The 22,688-nt window shown below is 52.5% G+C and overlaps 9 protein-coding genes across 9 annotated transcripts; 6 read left to right on the forward strand and 3 right to left on the reverse strand.

Annotated features, from left to right (window-relative positions):
• Positions 1-123: 123 nt before the first annotated feature.
• BDW74DRAFT_188649 (aromatic ring-hydroxylating oxygenase subunit alpha) lies at positions 124-1,478 on the reverse strand (the record flags this gene model as incomplete). Its single annotated transcript, XM_073731782.1, has 1 exon — positions 124-1,478. Exon 1 carries the CDS (start codon positions 1,408-1,410, stop codon positions 124-126), a length of 1,287 nt encoding a protein of 428 aa, XP_073578799.1. The 5' UTR covers positions 1,411-1,478.
• Positions 1,479-2,751: 1,273 nt separating this feature from the next.
• On the forward strand, positions 2,752-4,298 carry BDW74DRAFT_188651 (NAD(P)/FAD-dependent oxidoreductase; the record flags this gene model as incomplete). The annotated part of the gene is made up of 2 exons (XM_073731783.1): positions 2,752-3,942; positions 4,037-4,298. The coding sequence occupies exons 1-2, from the start codon at positions 2,831-2,833 to the stop codon at positions 4,296-4,298; spliced, it is 1,374 nt and encodes a 457-aa protein (XP_073578800.1). The 5' UTR covers positions 2,752-2,830.
• Positions 4,299-5,299: 1,001 nt separating this feature from the next.
• BDW74DRAFT_162353 (uncharacterized protein) lies at positions 5,300-6,693 on the forward strand. The gene is made up of 6 exons (XM_073725942.1): positions 5,300-5,706; positions 5,764-5,806; positions 5,864-5,982; positions 6,051-6,116; positions 6,183-6,363; positions 6,441-6,693. Exons 1-6 carry the CDS (start codon positions 5,325-5,327, stop codon positions 6,559-6,561), a joined length of 912 nt encoding a protein of 303 aa, XP_073578801.1. The 5' UTR covers positions 5,300-5,324; the 3' UTR covers positions 6,562-6,693.
• Positions 6,694-7,131: 438 nt separating this feature from the next.
• Positions 7,132-7,920, reverse strand: BDW74DRAFT_183029 (uncharacterized protein; the record flags this gene model as incomplete). The annotated part of the gene is made up of 1 exon (XM_073730404.1): positions 7,132-7,920. One exon carries the CDS (start codon positions 7,918-7,920, stop codon positions 7,132-7,134), a length of 789 nt encoding a protein of 262 aa, XP_073578802.1.
• Positions 7,921-10,616: 2,696 nt separating this feature from the next.
• BDW74DRAFT_171021 (uncharacterized protein) lies at positions 10,617-12,789 on the forward strand (the record flags this gene model as incomplete). The annotated part of the gene is made up of 4 exons (XM_073727247.1): positions 10,617-10,920; positions 10,979-12,362; positions 12,438-12,514; positions 12,593-12,789. The coding sequence occupies 4 exons, from the start codon at positions 10,617-10,619 to the stop codon at positions 12,787-12,789; spliced, it is 1,962 nt and encodes a 653-aa protein (XP_073578803.1).
• A 1,652-nt stretch (positions 12,790-14,441) lies between these two features.
• Positions 14,442-16,903, forward strand: BDW74DRAFT_188653 (uncharacterized protein; the record flags this gene model as incomplete). The annotated part of the gene is made up of 3 exons (XM_073731784.1): positions 14,442-15,447; positions 16,054-16,229; positions 16,295-16,903. The coding sequence occupies 3 exons, from the start codon at positions 14,442-14,444 to the stop codon at positions 16,901-16,903; spliced, it is 1,791 nt and encodes a 596-aa protein (XP_073578804.1).
• Positions 16,904-17,376: 473 nt separating this feature from the next.
• BDW74DRAFT_188656 (Zn(II)2Cys6 transcription factor domain-containing protein) lies at positions 17,377-18,751 on the forward strand. Its single transcript, XM_073731785.1, has one exon. It carries the CDS (start codon positions 17,399-17,401, stop codon positions 18,482-18,484), a length of 1,086 nt encoding a protein of 361 aa, XP_073578805.1. The 5' UTR covers positions 17,377-17,398; the 3' UTR covers positions 18,485-18,751.
• A 379-nt stretch (positions 18,752-19,130) lies between these two features.
• BDW74DRAFT_103483 (uncharacterized protein) lies at positions 19,131-21,017 on the reverse strand. Its single transcript, XM_073721565.1, has 5 exons — positions 20,877-21,017; positions 20,406-20,817; positions 20,188-20,346; positions 19,821-20,126; positions 19,131-19,735 (listed from the first exon to the last, which is right to left on the reverse strand). Exons 1-5 carry the CDS (start codon positions 20,932-20,934, stop codon positions 19,225-19,227), a joined length of 1,446 nt encoding a protein of 481 aa, XP_073578806.1. The 5' UTR covers positions 20,935-21,017; the 3' UTR covers positions 19,131-19,224.
• Positions 21,018-21,887: 870 nt separating this feature from the next.
• On the forward strand, positions 21,888-22,529 carry BDW74DRAFT_183035 (uncharacterized protein; the record flags this gene model as incomplete). Its single annotated transcript, XM_073730405.1, has 1 exon — positions 21,888-22,529. One exon carries the CDS (start codon positions 21,888-21,890, stop codon positions 22,527-22,529), a length of 642 nt encoding a protein of 213 aa, XP_073578807.1.
• Positions 22,530-22,688: the final 159 nt, after the last annotated feature.

Consider the following 22,688-nt stretch of genomic DNA (forward strand, 5'->3'; position numbering starts at 1 on the left):
ACTAGCATAACATCAAACATTTAAACAAACTATGTATATCCAAACTGAACAAAATCCATCGCTAACACCAAACCAAACAAACAATCTGTATCTATCCCTCTACCATTCCCATCTGCCTCAAATCTACCAAGCAACCGCCGCCGCCGGCTGCGCCCCCAGACAACTCTCCCCAGCCCCGGGCCCCCCAACTTCCTGACACTTACTCAACCCCTTACAAAACAGCACATCCTTCTCAGCAGCCTCACTCTCCTTGGGCAGGATTTGTCTGGCGGGCCAAATCTCCCCATTCCCCTTCTCCTCCTTCTCAAAGTGCTCCACAACCAGATCCCTCACAACCTTCTGGAAATAAAGCGGCCCCTTCTCCATCGTCGGATGCAGCTCCCCATTCACAAAGACACCGGCATTCAGATTCCGTTGCGCATACGCACATAGGTATTTATCCTCGGACATGATCCGCTTGTACATGCTGTTCACGAGCTCAAAGTCCTCGTCGCTCGCGTTCTTGTTGCGGTAGACTTCGTACAGCATGCTCGTCTTCGTCGGACTAATCGGCACAAACCGCTGCGTGAAGAAGAAGTTCGGCGTGACGTTCATGCTCGCGTTGGGGAAGTAGTACGTCGCTGCAACCTTGAGGCCACGCTCAATTTGCTCGGGCTTGGAGTGCGCGTCGTGGATGATGCTGCCGTCCTTCGTGTCGACGCTGTACGTGCTCAGGTCCGCAACGTCAGGGATATCCGGGTGCGTCGTCGCGCAGTGGTAGCACTCGTTATAATTATCCGCCAGGATCTTCCAGTTGAAGTCCCCGCCCTGCTCCCACGTGTGGTCGTACACGTAGTCGTCCCAGTTGATGTAGTCCATTCGTGGCTGGCGGTCAATATTCGCGAAGTCGTCGGACCAGGCGATTTCGGGTGTCTCGTTCGCGTCGAGATTCACCCAGATGAAGCCGTAGTTGTCGACATGCACGTGGATGGGCAGGAGTCCGTTCTTGGATTTGTCGAACCCGGATAGATCCTGGTACCCCGGTGCTTTCGCGAGTTTCCCGTTCAGCCCGTAGGACCAGCCGTGGTATTTGCAGGAGAAGATACGGGATGAGCCCTGCTCTTCGGTGACGACGGGGAACGCGCGGTGCCGGCAGATGTTGTGGAAGGCGTTGATTGTGCCGGTGCGGTCCTTTACCAGGATGAATTGGAAGCCGGCAACTTCGTAGCGCAGCCAGTCGCCGACATTTTGGAGGCGCAAGGAGTGTGTTGTCATGAGCCATTTTCGGCTGAAGATCGCGCGCCGTTCGAGCTCGAACATTTCCTGTGATGTGTACCAGGAGGCCGGGAGGGCGCGGGTTCCCCCTGTGGGAGTGGAAGAAGGGGAGGAAGGCGACTCGCGCAGGCCGAGGTAGTTGAGGAGAGAGGACATTGTGTCTTTCTTTTGTGTTTGTGGTTCGGTGGAGAGGGTTTGGTACGGGTGTCTGGAGTAGATATAAGGTTGTTTGCTGTTTTGGAGTCGAGGTTGTTGCTGTTGTTGTCTGTTTCTTTGTCCGCGGACTCGAAGCCCTCTATATAGGGTCAAGTCTCTGGTGTTGAGCCATGAACTCAACCTCAAAGGCAAGTCATATTGACGATAGCCCATCCGTGCAGACTCGGTAGACATGATGGAACTGGTCCGTCGGGACGGTCTGGACTCCGGACGCCACCAGTCCGCCTATCAGTCAGGCGGTTCAGCTGCCTGTGAATTCTTTGTCTGTGACTGTCTCTGTCTCAGAGACCAGATGACGGGGCCGTGATGTTTGTCCGCCCTATCAACCGTTCTGCAGGTGGTAGAGGTGGGCCGGTTCACCGTCCGGGTCAACTCCGATGCAGGTGCCCGATAGCCCGGGCTGGGGTATCACGACGTCCATGCTGCGTAGCTTTGACCTCGTGGCGAGATAAGGTACGTGAAGGATGAGGAATGCGTCTATACTACGTCGAAAAGGGGTATACATTCCCATGTCCTGTGACTTGGTGCGTCCATACAGAGACAATCAGCGCTATGGCCACTGTCTTACGCCAAGGCAAAGATATTCATTGCAGAAATTAAGCTTCGACTGTGCTTCTAGAGCAATATCTTCACTTTCGGCGGGAATGTAGTTTCGATAGACAAGTTCTGAGGTGCTGACAAGGATGACTTGAATTTTACAGTGGGCGTTGTCTATATCGGTAACCCCCTCAAGCCACACATGGTGATAGCCATAACAATGAGGAAGCATAGCAAAGTAAAAAAAAAAAAAAGACTTCCGGAGATGGAAAGCTAGTCCCAGAACTCCTTATCCAGCCAATTGCCAACTATCTTGAAGCCCAAATGTTCCAGTCTGCACTGATAATAGCGAGGTAGGGCTGCCGAGCCCTCCATGCGCCTCCTCCCACCACAACAAACAGGAAGACGCCAGCACAACACCATTATCTTCCAACTCTCATCGATGATCAGCAAACCGCATCATCAAACAAAGAGCAACAAACTCAAACTTTCCACCTGCACCGGACCCATGAACCGAGCAGCGCTTATCACGCCAAGCCGGCTGACACGGTTCACGAGCCGACCAGCCAGACCCAGAGAGACCGGAGAGACCGGAGAGACTGCGGGGGAGCTGCAGCTATACGAAGCTCACCTATAGCTAGAGCTTCAAGTATGTACAGATAGCTGTAGCTATACCTAAAAAAAAAAAAAAAAAAAAAAAAAAAAAAAAAAAAAAAAAAAAAAAAAAAAAAAGGACACAGCTCAATTGACTCTCCCACTTCTCCCATCCTGACGTCTCACCTCTCACCTTTCCCCATCCTCATTCCGCACTCTCACCACAACCATGGACAAATCGCAACGCGTCATCATCATCGGCGCCGGCGTCTTCGGTCTCTCCACAGCCCTCGACCTCGCCAGCTCCGGGTTCAACAGCGTCACAGTGCTGGACAGACACATGCCGCCCGTCCCCGACGGATCCAGCAACGACATCTCCCGCGTCATCCGCTTCGACTACGGCGACAAGGTCTACGCACAGCTTGGCAAAGAGGCATACGATCTCTGGAACACACCAGAATACGCCGACTCTTTCCACCAGGGCCCGTGCGTCTGGACGTCCCAGAAGAAAGGCGGGCTAGCGGGGGGATCAGACTTCATCCGCAAGACGAAGAAGATTCTCGATGATCTGGGTCTGGAGTGGCATGACCTCGAGCACGTCGATGCCCTGAAGCAGCGCTTCCCAGCGGTCGCAAGACGACCCATAGGCGAGGAATTCGAGGGCTTCTATAACGATGCCGCGGGATGGGCAGACGCCGGCGTCGCCATTGCAGGACTACGAGACCGGTGCATCGAGGCAGGCGTGGCCTTTGTAACCGGCGCCCACGGGCACGTCACATACCTCGAGCACGAGAAAGACAGCACCGCCAAGCTGGGCATCACCGCCGTCCGCACCCTCAACGACGGCCGCATCACCGGCGACAAGTTCATCCTGGCCACGGGCGCCTGGACCGCAAGCCTGATTCCCAGCTGGAACTCGATGGTCGCAACAGCACAGATCGTGGGCTTCATGCGGCTTACGCCGGCTGAAGTAACGGCCCTCAAGGACCTGCCTATCATATTCAACCTGTCCACCGGCTTCTTCAGTTTCCCACCCCACGAGAAAACGGGGTATCTGAAGGTCGCGTGCCACAGCTTCGGGTATACACTCTCCAGCTCGTCCGTGAACAAATCCGTCTCTGCGCCACCCAGCCGCGCGATCCCGCAGCGTGCAAACTTCATACCACAGGAAGGAATGGACCGTCTTCAGGCTGGACTACGGGAGATTCTTCCGGACATTGCAGAGCGCGGGTTCGAAAAGACCTGTCTGTGCTGGTATAACGAGACGCCGACGGGCGACTTCATCTTCGACTTTCATCCCGAGTATAGGAATCTGTTTGTGGCGACGGGGGGGACGGGGCAGTACGTACCCAGTTTCCTTTCTCTATTTTACCCCTTTTTACCAATTTCCCTTACTATAGGACGAGTGCTAACAAGGGTATGTTAACGTGGGCAGTGCGTTTAAATTTCTCCCCGTCATCGGAAAATACATCGCGTCTGCGTTCACGGGCACTTTGTCCCCCGAACTCAGTGCAAAGTGGAAGTTCCACACCGAGTACCGCGACCAGCCGCGCGAAACGCTGTTTACGGGGAGTAACAGTCGCAATGGGGGCGATGGGAGTCGTGGGGGACCGGATCGGCGGGAGTTCAGTGCGGCTGAGAGGGATACGTTGTTGGGGTTGACGGAGGCGTTGGCGAGGAGGGGGGCGAGGATTTAGACATGTTTAGATTTTATGGTATCTACTAAGTTTGATGCTTCCGCCATCCTAACGTTGTACCGTACGTGGACTATTAACACAAAGAGTCTGGGTCAGTATGGCAGGAAACTCAATATCGATATATTGAATGGAGTATACCATAGAGATCTTGCCTATTCTTGGATCGTATTTGGTTATCAGGCCTATGGTACCCTCTCTCCATCCGGATCTCTCGTAAGATTCTCCTGCATGTACGGTTCATCCTTCTCCCTCCTTAGCTCCTCGCTGACCCGTGCCCCAGAAACTTACCATATATGCCGCTACCCTCTCGATAAACCGTCTTGTCATGGAAATATCTAGAAGTATCTTCAGCAGGGCGCAGAGTGTACACTCGGTGGCCTCCACGGCGGCAGGGAAGGCAGCAAGGATGGCAATGGTGCGGGAGTGATAAATGGCAGCAATCGCTCGTTAAAAGCCCGGTCTGATTTGGGGTCCTAACCCTGCATCTCAAATGTGGAGATAAGACAGCGGCCGAAATTATGGCAGGGCAGGGTGGTTCCACTTAAGCTGGCGCTTAGACGGACAGCTCACCAGCTGAGCTTAAATGTAAACGTACCTAGTATGGCATTAATCAGTGCATTGGAATTTCTAGTGAATGCCAGGAGGTCAACGGACGGTTTTACAACATGTTTAAGACTGTCCTTTTTATCATACCGCCTAGCATCTCCATGGATTGCATGACAATAGGCCTTGTTGGGGCTGTACCTGAATGCCAAGCGGTGCTAAGAACAGGGCTGTGTCCCTAGCTTAGGGCTATAGCCTGCAGAACCGCAGCAGATTGGGGCCAAAACACGTTGATTGGAGAAGGGCTCAAATGGCAGATCCTTCAGGGCCCGACTGACAGCGCATTGGCGGCTGCGGCCCACTGCCCTAACGCTGGTGGAAATTGGATCGTCCCGCGGCTGAAGATATAAACACAGAGTGAGGTCCATTCTCGCAGTCTCCAGGCTTTGAATTTTGTTCTTTGATCAATTCCTGCTACTCGACATGTTCACCATCCCCCACAAAACATGGGCATCCCTAGCCCTAGCCCTTCTCCCCCTATCCCTCGCCCAACTCGACAAACCCATCATGTCCCCCGCCGTCCCCTTCGACCAAATGGACGCGAACCTCTACAACAACCTCAACCCTACACCGGCTACATACTCTGCCTGGGACTACGGGTATCTCCCCGCGCGCTGCCACGATGTCGCAGAGTCGGAGAACGTGAGCCCGTACGACATGGAGGTGTTCAACGTAACATACGAGGACTGCGATCGGCCGTGGGTGATGTGTCGTCACAAGGAGGCGGACTTGTCTCTGGATCAGATGATTGATAATTTTGGACGCTTGCCGGTTAGGATGAGGAATCTTGTTAGGACACAGCTGGGTATGTGCAACCATCATGACCAGAATGAATAAGATGCAGCTGTTAAAGGGGTTATAGCGTTTCCGGGAAGAGGCAATGGGCAGCTGCTGGCCTATACCTTGTGAGTTGACCATGCCCTAACTCAGGCGCATGGACAAGAGCTAAGAAGGAATGACAGCACCGACCTCGGCGACATCGTCTACACAGGCGACATGTACGCCTACATCCGGTTCTGGTTCCACGAGGTTGGACATATCCGCGATGCGCAGGTCAATGCCTCTGCGGGGGATTACTCGGGTGCGTCAACTCCAACCCGTTTTATCTCATAGTACACTATGTTACCTATGGATGCTAACGATCCCCAGCATCCGACGCCTGGCTAAACGAGTACAACAAAGACGACTATATCTGTGACGCGTACGCGCAAACAAGTACGCGGACACCTCTCCCTCCCCCATCAACATTCTTCCCCAAGCCCTAACATAGCACCTTGCCAGACCACGCCGAGAACTTCGCGCAGGAAGTCGTCGTCGCTGCATACGACAAGACCGTGCCGGGCGGAATCGCCTCGCTGGTACCCAATTACGAGGACATCTACAACCAGTTCTCCACCGTTGAAGAATTGATGGGCGACGAGCTCTGCCCCGGCGGGGCGTGCGACAGGCTTTTTGAGGATGAGTATGTTGCTCTTATACCACTCTTCTTCTCCGCTACTGGGTCGTTGCGATGAGTAGTTTATGCTGACAATGTTATAGTCGCCTTGTTTGTGTTGGACCTGATGCTGGATGTGCTTCGAAGAGGGAATATATTGAGAATAGGAATGCACGCCTTGCGGAAAGGGAGGCCGCGCCCGTTGTTTGTTCGTTTGAGCAATAGGCCGTGGTCTGGTTAACGCAAGGAAGAAGGCTGTTGTGGGTGGTTGGGACTAAGCGTTAAAGAGATTGTTGACTGTGTTTCTATTACTGCTGCCTGTATATTTACAATATGAATATTATAATCTGGTGATCATGTCAAGTACGTAGAATCTGAATTAAGAAGCAGGTCAACCTCATGGCTATGCCTTGTAAGGCTTTCCTGGAGTCATATAAGAATTAGCACGATAGCCCTTTGCATATCATGAGCAGGTATTCCATACAACTAGCTGTCACCGACCTGACTCATGCGCGAGCACCCTGAGCACTATTAGTAGACGCAGCAGTTACCCAACAACCATAAATACCATCTTTGCATTCACTAAACATGCTAGAACCATTGTAGCTCACGATCACCCACCAAGAATTGAGATTATTCCTCGTCATGCAAGATACTTTGGCATACATTATTACCCTAATCTTCCAGGGACAAAACCAGTACAAATGCGCCCGGAAATCCCTCACCAGGTCACTAAGGTAGCAACCTAAACTTTTCCTTGACGAAATACCACAGCAAAAGGTCCGTACAGTAGACCTAATTCTCCCTCCGCGAAGAAAATACCGGCTTCTGGTCCCCATGCCCCTGCGCCGCCTCACAACTCTTCTGAAACTGCTCCTCAACCAGCTTAAACTGATCGGCCCTAGTCCTAAAGCAATGCGTCTGAATATCCGGCACACTCGAATCAAAGTCCCCCTTATCATGAATCCCACCCCCATTACAGGTCCAGCCATAAAGAAGCAGATTCCGGTACAGATTAACCCTGCGCAGATCACCCAGCGCCGAAGCCGAGAGATGTGCACAGCCCAAATAAAGATGCAGTGTCAGTGTCGCGTCGTCCTTCCCAACACGCACATCAAGCTCGTACGTCTTCTCACCGATGTCAACAACCGAACACGTCCCGCTTGCGTCGTCGTACACCACGGCCTCGGGGAGATCCAGGTTCCTCGTATTGCACTTATCCTTAGGCATGGCGATGGGCGTGCCGCAAAACTGCATCGCCTGTCCGCAGATGCTGTTTCCTGGGAAAAGATTGCACTCACTGGAGGTAAAGGCGCATTTGTCGCCAGAGCAGGCGGTTTTCTCGCTTTCGTCGCAGGCTTTCTCGCAGTAGGAACCGCGAGGATCGCCATTAGCTTCAAGTGAGGTGCGCTCGTAGCCCGAGGAACATTGGGCGCTGCCAGTGGTGTAGTATGCTGTGCACTGGTCTTGCGTGGGACATTTGAGCCCGCTTTCGCGCTTGGAGAGGGGGATGGCCGTGGCGGTTGTACTGGTGGCCAGGGAGGACAGGGCTAAGGAAAGCTGGAGCCAGTTGATTTGGACCATGGTGGGTGGTGTGGATGGATATGGTATGGGTATGGTATGGTAGGATAGTAGGGTTTTGAGGGCAAGAGCAGGCTAAGGAAGAAGTTGATAAACTGGAAGATGCGGTTGCAGGACCACGGGTGACGAGAAAGCAGACAGACTGGCAGAGGAGGACCTGAGGGGTTTATAAGTCTTTGGTGAAGAGATCTTCCACGTTGATGTCATGGCCATTTACCTAATCCCCGGACCCTTCCCTGCTCAGCAAAGGCTTAGATCTGGTAGATCAGAATCCATAGTGCCCTCTCCTGGAGAAGTGGATCGCGCTCATCACAGCAGCTGCAGATCTCGAATAATCCCAATTCCCATCATTTCAGTCAATGCCCCAATAGACCCGCCCCGAACACGTCCGCGAAGGATATTCCATTCTTCATCCTCTCGCTTCTTGAGAGCATTGATCGACAGTACTTGAAAGCGAAAAACCACCAGTCTAGTAATATCACTCGGTGAGACATCGAGCGCACACAGCCACACTCATCCAGCGAAAAATGGGCCCAGCTGCTGAACTTACCATGAGTACCTTACCCATGGAACAATTTGAATCAACTGGACGGGGTTGAAATACTTCGAATCAAGCAGTCTCCCTTTGAAAGCATTTATGTGGCTGCTCTGGTGCAGGCCGAGTAGCTTACCTGTAACCACATTGCTCGATACTATAGCTTTGTAGGAGTGTCTATGTCGAACACATCTACCCCTTTCTCTTCTTTCAGGTCCGCCATAGGTACCTAGGTACCTATAATGGAATGTGATGGAAAGACCAACAACTCTTCCTGGTGTATCACAAACCCTCAGTTGACCTTCCACTCTTCCCCGTTTACCGGGTCTACAGTGACTTCTACAGGTGAGCTACCTAAGGTACCTAATCGAACCAAATTTTCATTGCTATGGAAGGGACGGTATGTACAAGCAGCGCACAAAGCTACGCAGGTACTGTATCTCACACCTGCAACTGCAAGCTTCTAGACACGGCGAAACATGTTATGTACATTGAAGTATGGTAAGAACGACCACTGGATCCCACAGGTAACCATCCAAGCCCACAACCACCCTACCCTAGTTGCTCCGACTCGACAGAAACACCAGCGTCTCATTCTTCGGATGCGCCGACCCCTCACACACCTCCCGAAACTTCCCCTCAATCGCACTAAACCGCTCCTCCTTCGCCTTGAAGCACTGCGCCAGCAGCTGCGGGGTGGTCCGCCGCATTGTCGTAGTTGCAACTACCAGCACACTATTCAGCCACGAACAGGGAACCTGCAGAGACGGGATTTTTTTCCGCGACAGCCCTTTCCTTCAGGTTTCAGCTGGGCCTTTGTCCTGGGAACCGCGCGTTAGCATGCATATACGGCGGTATTCGGCGAGGACTTTCGCACCGGATATAGGGCCCACTACTCTGCTAGGATCGGCCTATTACCATATATACAAGAAGGAGATTGCACCTTGAACAAGCACGTCTTGTCAGTTGTCAATATAAAAGCGCAGCAATACGATTGGACGGGTGTCTAGGCCGTAGTGCCCTTTGCGAGGCCCGCGACCACGGACTCGGTTAAGCACAGATCAAAGCTGCCTATGCCAGGCTAGGGTAATCTAGAGTCTGTCGGTGAGGGAGGATTCCCGAGACTTAAATCACACAGCCTGCAAAGCAATGGGTGAAATGACGATGGTACTGTCGACTGGCCCCTGTGGCACCGCCTTGTCCGATTACCTTTGTACCACGATGACTACGATATATACCAAGTACTTGAGTACTTGGGAGTCTAGTTAACTAGGAGGCATATCATGGTCTCTGGGCTCTTCAACCGTCAAGCTGGGTTCTCGCCAGGTTCTCCCAGGGCATGGTGAATCGGTTGCTTTAAAGGGAGCCCTACCTGGGGTATCATCAGGCGGTTATCCAGAACATCCGAAATATGCAACGAGGTATGTATTTCTCTGCATGAGACAGCATGTACTGAGCGTATAGTGCCACTGAGATAGTGTGGTGTTTTGGTATATTGTGCACCATTCCAAGCCCTCAATAACTCAATAACATCAGCTACCAACGGTGTCTTCGCGGTCTGTAAACAGACCATTAAATGGGGGTGGCTGTCGATTCGTCTGGTCTTCACGGTACGAACATGGTCGATGGTTGATTCGGACGATGTGCAGACAATTATACAATCCCATCGGACACATGTAATGGGGTTGTTCCTGTTCGATTGTAATCGAGTTTTGTGCTGCCGAGCGGTGGTATCGCTTCCACGAGGATTTCGCAGACAAAATATATATTTTGGGCACTTGAGCCAAACCCTCGCTCAATTTCGCACTTTTGCAGACTCTGGTACCAACCATACCCTTGGTATACTGATAAGATCCACTCGGCACCTCGTAAACTCCCGGTCTCTCGATCTTATCCAATTCTTATCGTGTCATTAGATAAGAGCTGATCCTATCTTCATGCGAACTCCAACTGACTCTCCAATTCCCCACATTTCTGCTCACCAGCAAATTAGGTCCTGCTTTGACCGCTACAATGCATATCAGCGTCGATTCTTATCTCCGTTCCCTGTTTACACCTCTCCAGCTTCAGCCTCGTGGAAAAGTTATTTAGCCGGGCTCTTCCGCCATGCAGGTACCATACCGTCACCCGTCACCCCGAGGCTCGAGGACAGGGAAAGAGAGGCATGGTTTCTGCACGCTTACCGGTACGTCTTGCGGCCGCGCTCTCGCTGCTGTCGAGTGCCGTCGAAGCCGTCACCTTCAAGGGCCAGACGATTGCGGTGGGCGAGAATACATATTACGTGCTTCCGAGGGTTGTCACGACTCTCCAGATTGGAAAACAGGGTTTAGGGCACGGAGATGAAGATGATCTGGTGCCTTTGACCGTGTTCAGAAGCGATGCACGCAACCTGAGCACCGCAGCAGTCCGGGACCTGGTCAATCTCTACGCTTCTACCGACGACGTCTTCAGCACAGATTTCCTGCAAAGTACGCACCCCATCCAGTGACCATATCATATTCGAACCCAGAGCTAACACCCCTGTAGACATCTACATCACATACAACGGCACCCACAACGCCCCAATCCTAGGCATCACCCCGCCCGCATCATGGAAAACCAACTTCCTCGGCCACAGTGCCCCCTACAGCGCCCAGACCGCAACCAATAGGACAGACCTTAACGACCTCCCTTCAGGCCCGTACTTCCTCGACACCACCACCGGCGCCGTCTACGAAGCCTACCGTCTGTACTCGGACGTCATGGGCTCCTTCACGCAGGGCCTGATTGCAACAGGAAACAACACCTACGACGTCCTCCCGGCCAGCCTGCAAGGCTACGAATCCCTAACCATCGGCGTCCCCTCGCGCCTCTACTACACTCCAACCGCAGAGAAACCCCTCGCAGGCGTGCGCCTCGGCGTAAAAGACCTCTACGACATTAAGGGCGTCAAAACCGGTTGCGGTAACCGCGCCTACTACGACATGTACCCCGCCGCCAACACCACAGCCCCCAGCATCCAGTCGCTCATTGACGCAGGCGCCGTGATAGTGGGAAAAATGAAGACTTCGCAATTTGCGAACGGCGAGACAGCCACCGCCGACTGGGTGGACTACCACAGTCCCTTCAACGCTCGCGGCGACGGGTACCAGGATCCCAGCTCGTCGTCTTCTGGCCCTGGTTCCGGAATCGGCGCGTACCCCTGGCTGGATATCGCGATTGGCAGTGATACAGGCGGCTCGATCCGCAACCCGTCGCAGGTAAACGGGTGCTTTGGGAATAGGCCTTCGTTTGATCTTGTGAGCCTGGATGGGGTTATGCCCATGTCGCCGGCGCTCGATACAGCGGGGTTCCTGACGCGCGATGCGAAGCTGTGGCAGAGTGCGTCGGAAGTCCTCTATGCCCCTGCCGGGCTGAAGTCGTACACAAAGTACCCCAAGGCCATCAAGACGATCGACTTTCCCACGGATACAAGCACGGAGGCAAACCGCGTCTTGTTAAGCTTCCTGCACAAGCTTAAGACATTCCTTGGGAATGCGACCGTTTCACCACTTGACTACGACGCTCTCTGGGAGAGCACAAAGCCCCCCACCGTATCTGAGAATACAACCCTCACCACTCTCCTCAACCTCACTTACGGCATCCTCATCACAAAGCAGCAGTTTTCGCGCATCGGCGCAAAGCTCTATGATGATTACGCAGCCGCCAACAACGGCCGCCGCCCCTTCATCGACCCTGTCCCTCTTAGCCGATGGAACTGGGGTCTGACCTACCCAGACGAACAGCTTGATATTGAGCTGAACAATAAGGAGATTTTTAAGGGCTGGTGGAACTCCACGGTACAGGTCTTTGATGAAGAGAGGTGCGCCGATAGTCTTGTGCTGTATGTCGGCACGGCCGCGACGCCAACGTATCGAAATGTCTATCGCGAGTGCGTCCCCTTCCCTTTCTCCCCCTTCCAATACACCTTCCCCGCTCGACGGCTAACCATATTGGTTCTGTGCAGCATCTCCGACATCCCGCTCGGCTTCTCCTCAGCCCGGATCTCCAATATGGCTGGTGTGCCGGATATGGTTGTTCCTGGTATGCCATTCCCTCTCTTCCAAATAGCCCCCCAAATTACAATTATGAACATTATACTAACGGTGCACGCGTGAATAGTCGGCCAAGCACGCTACAACTCAACAATCACGCTGCGCGAGGAGTACCTCCCCGTCGCAGTGGACATTATCGCGCCGCATGGGTGCGATCTTATGGTGTTTAACCTTGTCAATGAGCTTGTTGAACGGGGGATTGTTATAGAGCCGGGGACGGGGAGCGTTTTGTATGGGGAGCCGGAGGAAACGATTTACTTCTAGGTTTTCCTATGATATTATGTAAACTAGCCGGGGAGATGGGAGGGGCTTGGAATATAGATTGAATCGGCGAGATCTAATTTACGATTTCAAGGTATGGGTATAGATCCCGTATAGGGACCGCTTGTATATATACATGGAAATGATACCCTACATTAAACCATACCTAAGTATCTTCTGAAAGCTGTATAAAATATTCCGGGCGTATATAAGGTACTACGGTACCTAACTACTCCAGTGTCCTGTGTCACCCCGCTGCCTCCATGGCCCGGATGGTAATAGCACGCAACATCAATTATGCTGCCGCCAGAGAACGCTCTGCAGTTCATCCTCCAGCCGTGTATTGATATAGTACGGTCTGTGGGCAGTTCCATATAACTTGACGGGCAGTAGACACCTCCCATGTTCAATTCTCCATTGGGGGCAGAAATACGCGGTCTTGGAAGAACAGTTTCTATCTGATCGACCTATAGTACCTCTCTAGGCCAATGTATAACTATATGACCCCGACACAGGAGCATGCAGGTAGATAGATAATAGCATTGGTGCTAGGACTTCGGTAGGGTGTTAAAAATGATACTGAAGATACCATACATATATTTACATTGCATGGTCAAAGGGAGCTAGCCCTAAGAAATATAGGAGGTATACGGTTGCCGGACTGGCCGCACTAATATACCTAGGTATGGTACACCGTCACATCATAAATCGTTGCCCGGCGGCCGCAGGTCCTTCCCTGAGGCCCAAACCTAATTCATATCATTTAGGCTATATCAAAAGTTCAGCTGCCAGAAAGTGGACTTAACTTGAAACTTGAAAGTCTGCTTATAAACACGACTTGAGGCGCTCGGATGCCGCCAATGGTGACATCCGCAGCTGGGAACCGTAAGCCATCGCCCAGCACAGCGTAAATACGAAGTAAATCCGTCAGCCCTAACGCAAGCAGAACCGCGTATGCGTATAACTTCGTATTAAAAATCCAGTATATACTCCATCGTGGCATGCAAGGCGTTTTGAATCGGCCGAGATCATAAGGTGAAGTAGTTAAATAGGGCGCTCTGATTAGAAATCATGGATGAATCCATACAGATTGACGCCATTGCCACCGCTTGGCACCGATCTGTAAGCAAGAAGTGCGGCGCTTGTTTTCGATTCATTGCAGGACAACACTCTTGACTTACCCAAGGAGGATAGACTCGGTAGGAGAGTACGGGATTCGGGGCGGTATTCAGGGATCTACAACAGTGAACGAACTTGGAAACGGGACAGTTACACAACATCCTATACTCTAAGAAGTGTAAACAATGAACCATTGAATGGTCGAGCATAGCCCCGATATAAGAACAACATGGAGGAATGACGAGATCCACACTCCACGGGCTGATCATTAATCACGATTTTGTGCACTGCACAGCAAAGATCCACCTTCCGCGCAAGGACTGGACTCCGCCAGAACCGAACAACAAAGAATCGAAGCGTCCCACTCGCAAGCGCATTTGTAATCCATCCGCCTTTGACCTCGGGAGGTGGATATCATTTCGTCATTTGACGCCGTATAAATGCCGCCCGGTATCCCCAGTTCATGGACTCCCCAACACCATCATCCCATCCATCCCAGCAACTAAACCACCACAAGAACAACAACACTGTTCAAGATGTCCACGCAGAAAGCTGTCATCATCACCTCTCCCAAACAAGAGGGTCTCGTCACTGACCGCTCCCTTCCCACCCTCCGCGACGACTACATCCTCATCAAAACCGTCGCCGTCGCCCTCAACCCCACAGACTGGAAGCACATTGCGTACCTCGCGCCCCCGGGCGTGCTCGTCGGGTGTGACTACGCCGGAGTCGTGGAGGAAGTCGGGCCCGCCGTCAAGAAAGAATGGAAGAAAGGCGATCGCGTCGCTGGGTTCGTGCACGGGTGTAACGCTGTTCAACCCGAAGACGGCGCATTCGCTCAGTATATCGTTGCCAAGGGCGATATTCAGATTCGCATCCCGGACAACCTGAGCTTTGAGGAGGCGGCGACGCTGGGTGTGGGCATTATGACCGTTGGCCAGGGGCTGTATCAATCCTTAGGACTTAGTTTGCCGGAGGCTCCGTCTAAGGATGGTGAGCCTATTCTTATCTACGGTGGCTCGACGGCGACAGGAACGCTGGCGATTCAGTTTGCGAAGCTTTCGGGCTACAAAGTGATTACGACCTGCAGCCCGCACAACTTTGATCTTGTGAAGAAACTTGGTGCCGACGAGGTCTACGATTACAAGGATCTCAGTTCCGCGAAGAAGATCCGCGAGAGCACGAACGACAAGCTCCGTCTCGTTTTCGATACGATCTCCCTCGAGCCCAGCGCCAAGTTCTGCGAGCAGGCGATTTCCACAGCTGGCGGCGAGTACAGCGCTCTGTTGTCAGTGAAGGTTGACCGTGAGAACGTGCGCTCGCGCGTGACACTCGGCTACACTGTTGTCGGCGAGGAGTTTATGTTTGGCCAGACGCCGTACCCCGCAAAACCGGAGGACAAGGCGTTCGCGGAGAAGTTTGCGGTTATTGCGGAGGGGCTGCTTGGGTCCGGACAGGTTAAGGTGCATCGCCCTAAGGTTGGAAAGGAAGGTCTCAAGGGAGTTATCGAGGGGTTGAAGTTGCTGAAGGAGGATAAGGTTAGTGGGGAGAAGTTGGTTTATCGGGTTGAGGAGACGCCTTAAGATGATCTTTTGCTATATACCTTAGCGATTGTACGCTAGGTAGTATACGACGCGGGGTTGTTAGTTGCTTAGATTGTTTACAATAATGGAATGAAGAACTTCGTTGATGCATAATCTTTTTTTGGAGCATGTCCTAGAATGTTTCCGCTTCACAATCTGCCCTCGAGCGCCTAGCCCAACGGTATGCTCTAGCATAGATAGGTCTGACGGGGCCTTTTAGGTAGGTAGGACAGTTTACCTCATAGGATCGTCACTACGGTCGTTTAATTAGATCGTAGGAAGAATAAGGTTAAGTTCCGGCTCGCCCACCGGGTCCCCGCAGCCGCTTTAGGATTAGACTCCGCATCGATGGATTTTATAGATGCAGGACCAGGATTGTAGATTGCTAACCATTTGCGCAGCGAATTGGTTACTCTCAGGTTCCCGAAGTTTCTCTCTTGCCAGCGATCAAGTCCCGTACGCGTATAAAGGCAGGGTCTTCCCGCTCGACCTAGCATTTGTTTCGTTTCTCATCGCTTCCTATATCTGAACCCGTACTTCATCATGCCTTTTGATTACAACAAAGTCCTCGTCATCGGTGCTACCTCCGGTATTGGTCGGGCTTTTGCAACCAAGCTCGTCGAGAACAAGATCCCTGTCGTGATCTCCGGTCGCCGGGAAGAGAACCTGCAAGAGTTCATTCGCCAGCATGGCAGTGACAAGGTGACAAGCAAGGTCTTTGACGTGACAAAGCTGGACACGGTACGACCCCTCTTCCACTCCACCAACCATTTACATACGTAAAGCAATGTTAGTTGACAACCTAGATCCCCCAATTCACCACCGAAGTCCTCTCCGCCCACCCCGACATCGACGCAATCTTCATCAACAGCGGCATCCAGCGCCCCTTCGACTTCTCCAAGCCCGAAACTGTCAACCTCTCCATCTTCAACCAGGAGCTCGTAACAAACTACACCTCGGCCGTGTACCTAGCCCACGCCTTCACTCCCCACCTGCAGTCCCAGAAAAAGCAAACCGCCCTCCTCTTCACAACCTCCCAAATGGCCCTCGTCCCGATGATGCGCTGCCCCAATTACGGCGCGTCCAAGGCCGCCCTGCACCACTTTATTCTTGCGCTCCGCACGCAACTCTCTGAGGGTCCCGGTGATGTCAAGGTCCTTGAGATCTATCCGCCTGCTGTGCAGACTGAGCTGCATGATACGAAGCACCAGCCGGATTTGAAGGATGGGCATTTGATTGGGATGCCTCTTAATGAGTTTGTGGAAGAGGTTTGGGAGCGTCTGAGCAAGGGCGAGGAGCAGGTTGCTGTTGGTTCTGCGAAGGATATCTATGAGGCGTTTGAGGTTAAGCGTCAGGAGCTTTATGCGGATATGACGAGGATGTTGACGGGTTTGATTAAGCAGTTTTTGCGGTAGAGAATTAGTCTTGCATTGAGGATACATATTCAGAATTGTCGTATCTTGAGACTTTCAACTATCCACACTTAGCAGACCATTTTTCTTTGTTTCTCGTAGGTACGGCAGGAACATGGTCGCGCCTTCCTCAACGTTTGTTTCTTCGTTGCACCTTCTAATTCTAATCGAGTCTCCAAGAGTTCCTTACCTACATAGGTACTGTCGTATCACGACCTCAACTCCTTCTTACCATCAACCCTGTCAGTCTTCCTACAGCTCACCATACTCTCACCCATCCCGATCGCTTGGAACCTCGGCGACTATAGATCGGGTCGACCCGCACTTGAAGACATTTTAGGTTTAGTCTCCGCAGCCAGAGTGGGTCCACATGCAGCTGACAAATATCCCCGATATCGCCGATTTTCTCCTGTCTCTCGGCGTTGCACCCGAAGTTCTGCAAGCAACTTTGGACTCATTCCCTAGACTACCCCCAATATCACCTTGCGCCACCTACAGATGACGGCATCCAATTTTCAACCTCAGACCCTCCGCAGAGCTTGTCAAACTTGCGCTCGGGGCAAGCGCCGCTGCGACCAGCGCTGGCCACGTTGCACCAGATGCCAGACTCGGGGGATGAACTGCGAATACGCAAATGTGCCTCTCACTAGGGAGCCAGATACCCCCGCGGGGAAGCTCGTCACAGCTCCAGCACGGAATATACCGAGATCTCGCCGTCGAATGGAGATGGCGTCTACTCGAGGTCCACATAGAGCCCCCGAGCTCACAATCCACCACCCTCTAGCCCTAGAGATCCCCAAAGGCTACGAGTCCAGCATCATCTCTTTCCTCGTCACCGGCGTATCTTCATTACCATTGACATTCGCCCGAGATCTTAAAACCCACTTCATCCACCCCGAGCTCTGGCCCTGCGGTGCAAGCACGAGTGGCACCCTTCCACCGCCCATCCGCGACATCCACACCCTCTGCCAGTTCTTCACACAAGCCCAAGACACAAGCACATTCCTCTCCCTCCTCCGCCAAAAGATAGTCTACCACTACAAACGCATCACCACCACCAGCACAACAAACTTCACCGACACCCTCGCCTCCGCACAAGCCCTCGTCCTCGCGCAATGCATGCTCATCGCAACAGAGGGCTCAGATGTACCCTACTCAGAGACAACGAGTACCATGCTCCTATCCCTCGGGCAGAAACTGTACCAGCAAGCGCCCATCCAGCTACCGAGCACGCTTCCTCCGCGCCGCGCATGGCTCTTCGCCGAGAGCGTCCGGCGGACGATCATAGTAGCGTTCATGCTGCGCAGCGTGTACTCGCTCCAGAAGAGGAATTATTCTGTCCGCACGCCGTTTGTGGATTCGTTGCCGTTTGATATTCGGACGGATTTGTGGGATGGCGACCCGCATTCGGTTGGGATGGAGCAGACAGAGGATTCATCGGATTGTATTGTCTCGCTACATCAGTACTCGGGTATGTTGGAGGCTGGCATTGTGCATGGGATTTCGCCGTTTGGGGGACTGATTCTGGCGGCTTGTCGGGGGAAGGCTGTCGCGGAAATTGCGTATCCTGCTATCGCGGGGTGATGATGAGCTACTCGAGTTGGACGCATTGACGCATCGTAATGGCATAGAGCTGCCGGGCTGTATCGGCTACTCATTTGTTCAGCTGATGACTCTCCGTTTGATGTTATATTGGATATTTCCCCTCGCTAGTCGCTACAGGGCAGGACGGACGGGATGCATGTTTACTCCCTTACTCGTCTGATAATCACAACTCTACCATAGCGTCAGTCATTGTGGCATGGATAGGGACTCTCGAGGGCACTGCGATTCCAGCATTGCTGAGCAAGGTGTATATCCGGCCGTGTCCGTACGGCATGGAGCATTGGAGCCTAAGGTTTGAAGAACACCAGTTTGGGCACACCGATGCAGCGTCTCGAACTGTTCAGAAAACTCCCATTGGTTGCCGTCTATGTTGCATTGCTCGACACTACTTCCAACCACCTGGGCAGGAGATCTAAGACACGCCCCCCATCTCAATTATTCGAAATACCATACTTGGCGTCTGCGATTACCTCAAATGAGCGTACTTTTCATGCATATCTACATATACGATTTCATGAGCCATCTGCATGAAAGCTCAATGCCTCTTACTCAAGGTTTCTCCCGGACCTTTACAGAAGCCCGATGATGCCATTAACGCAAGAGTCATGATCGCAGTCATATTCGTCATTCCATAGATTTAAACTAGCTACAAAAGGTTGATACACAGTCTGAGTGTGTATCCCAGCTATCAGTGCAATGATCGTCGGAAAGGAGCCTCACTAATGTAGAGCAAAAGTCGCACCCAGAATGATGAGACTAATCCATGCAGTAGAGGTAGACGACAGCGCGTGCACTTGATAAGCTGCATTACCGCCGGTGATATCTGTCTGAGAGGCTCCAGCCTCGTCGGTGTTGTTTGTGGTATTTAAAGGGCTCTCCGTACTCGTGCCGCCGCCACTGCCACTGGCATCGGTATCGGTATCAAGCTCGTCATTATCATTTTGGTTGCTCTCGTCCTGGCCGTTCTGATCACTCTCTGAATTGTTGTTGCTGTTCGCATTGGTGCTTGCAGGGCCATCCTCTTGTTCATCCTGGCTATCGCCGTCTGCTCCTGTATCTCCCTCCAGCTCTTCCACCTCGCCATCAGGTCGAACACATCTCATCTCATCCCCCGAGCCGCCAGAGACATGGATGGTATCCCAGAGTTTATACAGGGTGTTGTTGCAGGGGATCTTCTCCTCGTAGGATAGGTCAACGGCGCCAAGGTCAGTGAAGTTGGGAAGCTCAATACTAAAGCACAGCACAGCAGACATGTTAGCCTCAATCCTGTCTACTCTACGCAAAGACATGTGGGCAAGAGAGATAGAAGGCATACCTAGCAAGCTCGCCCCAAATATAGAAGAACTCCGCGGTCTTGATGGTCGAGTAAATCTCCAGCGGGGCGCGCGCGATGAATGTAGCGCCTGCGTTTGTTTCGCCGAGGGCGCCGAGACTCAGTTTCGATATCGCGCCGTAGACTTCCAGGAACCCGTTGATTGTGCGGAGCTTCGGTGCGTCGAACTCTAGATTGAACTCGCCGTTCTGGATATTGAGACGTAGGCTCTGGCTTATGCTTGAGGACCTATTGGTGAACGGGTCGAGGTTCTTGGTGCCAACGATTTCGAGGGATGGGACCGATACACTGTGTCTTGTGTTAGCTTGGGAGGAAACGTAGGAAGGAAGGTAGTGTCTAAGTCTGGTACGTTTTGATAGTCCCTGCAACATTGAACCGATTCGCACTCTTGAGGGATGGCAGGTCGACGTCTAGGTACGGGAATTCTTCGTCGGGATAGAGCCCGCAGTCCCGGGAGCCGCAGATGGAGATTTCATCGGCGACTGTTTCCAGGCATGAGAGGTTGATGCTAAATCATATGTCAGGCAATGCGACCGTATAAAAACTCAACATAGATGATTGTCTTACGTAGTCCAACTTCCCAAGATTCTCACATTATCCGCCTCAGTGAGCTTTCCCAGATCAATCTCTCCACTGCTCGAGGCCTGAACGAGGTCGATGCTTCCTGCGCGCTCGAGTTCGGGGAGATGGATATTATTGGTAAGAGCAGTCGGCCAAATGTTGTCCGCGTCGGTGAGATCGAGCAATTCAACCAGGCCAAGGTTATCAGCTGGTGCACTAGTAGTAAGATTTCCGCTGATAGACGTGACACCATTGAGAATAAAGTCGCCATCATAGTCGTAGTTGATCACGATGTGCCCGGTCAGCGAGGTACATCCATCCAAAGTAGCAAGGTCATCAAGGCTTGAGACGCGCAGGATCGGCTCGTTGGTTCCTGCGTCAGGGGTTGGGGTTGTATTGCATTCTTTTGCAAGGATCGCTGAGCAAACAAATCAGTTTATCCGGCACAGATTCAGCGACGGAGCGTATGGAGCTCACCATGAGGCCAGTTCGCAACAGCCAAGCCGGCGGCTAGAACCAGTTGAGATGCTCGCATGGTTCAATGCAGGTGATGGTCACCATAAAGTACGAATACTTCCGGGTGGATAGGTTGAAGGACAAGAACTGAAAGAAGACAAGCAATCAATTTAACTGCATCAGGAGAAGTCCGGGAGAAGACATGGCGCCTGCCTAATTTCACCGCACGAGCCTCTTTCCCTTCACTGCTCAGGGTCCAAGGCCGCTATTCCATGGGGCCATGTCAGTCTTGGCCATCTTGGGGCTTCACTTAGCGTCCTTGGTGGTGAATGTGCGTCACTCCATAGGTTCATGTTTAGCGCCATGGCAGCGTAGTTGCACTGTGATTTGCCCTGTTCCTGAACTTCTGGGCCTAGAGACTTGGCAGTCACTGCCAAGTACTTGCGATGAGATGAGCGTTGAGGTGGTACTAGTAAGGCTCCTTCCTAACTATGGTATTGTGGTGGCACCTGCAGTGAATGAAGTGCAGCTTCCTCAGAGTATGCTGTCACGGCCTGTAGGAGGCCCGGCCTTCCAATTGCGTTTTCGAACATTCCCCTGCCCATCTTTCCTGGCCTTCACTTTGCATTGTAAAGTGTTGGCTTGGAATTACCTTTAATGGCCATACATTTGGCCTATGCATTTGCAGCATTTGGACGTATGACGCACCTATAGCAGGACATGCTCATTGAACATATGGCATACTCAACCCCAACTCCGCGGTCATTATTGTCGTTCATCTTCAATGTCCGTCCAGCTGTCGCTTAACCATGACAAATCCATATCAGCAATCATTCGGACGTCATGTCTCTACCGGCCATGGCCCATAAGGTTCCAGTTGGGTGGTCTGACCTGACCCAGAGCCACAAGACGTCCGGAGTTCACCGGACATCTGACCCCCCAGCATGATATAACCGCTTCATTAAGCCCGCGCAACCACGCAATACTCTCAATCTACCCCTTGAATAACTTCAGAATGGCCTGGCTCACAGCATGGCTGTCAAAACGACTTCACCGTCGCAGATCAAAGGCCCAGCGACCCAGCAGATTACTCACCCTCGAATGCCTCTCTCCGGAGATAATCCTATGCATCTTGACTTCCTGGAACAAGGTGACCTCATCGTCCTGAGCCTCTGCAGTTACACCCTCTACAGCTTGACTGAAAAGCCACGGACGGCTCCGGTCACCAACGCCTCAAGGGTCAACGCCCTCACCAGGATCGCAGCAGACATTCCGTCCCTCTTTGCTTGCAACTACTGCTTGCGCTTCCATGAAACAAGCGCTGTCGCTCATCCCGCAGGTCCCTCAACACCAAGCGTTTGCGGCACAAATGAGAAAACCACCCAAGACTCGCCTTTCAGCGGTATACTTCTCAATATCCATGGGCCTGGAAGTCCGAGTCTATACCAGTTCAGACTTCACCATGTTCTCGCAGCGACGAAGAATTATCACCGTAAGACTGGGTTTGGAACACCGCCGCGCGGCTTGGCCTACACGGAGATTGTGGGGAGTCCGACACATCCTCCGGGTGGGAGAGTCACGACGTTGTTATCTGTTAATATGCGGACCCGTCGGGAACACTCGATCAAGGAACGTGAGCCAGCGGTCCATCTGCTTATGCAAACCCAGTCCTAGGTGCTTGTCAAGCTCGATGTCGATGCGCCCACCCGATCTTCCGCTCCACTCACGCCAGCAGAGACGGACACATTCATCGCTAATCTCCAACGCAAGCCAACGTCTGCCGTCACCAACTGGAATCTTCGTCGCTCGGGAACGTGAATAACTGGGCTCGTG

This window comes from Aspergillus multicolor (genome assembly GCF_047715735.1).
Source record: "Aspergillus multicolor strain CBS 133.54 unplaced genomic scaffold BDW74scaffold_41, whole genome shotgun sequence".
NCBI classification, from domain to species: Eukaryota; Fungi; Ascomycota; class Eurotiomycetes; order Eurotiales; family Aspergillaceae; genus Aspergillus; species Aspergillus multicolor.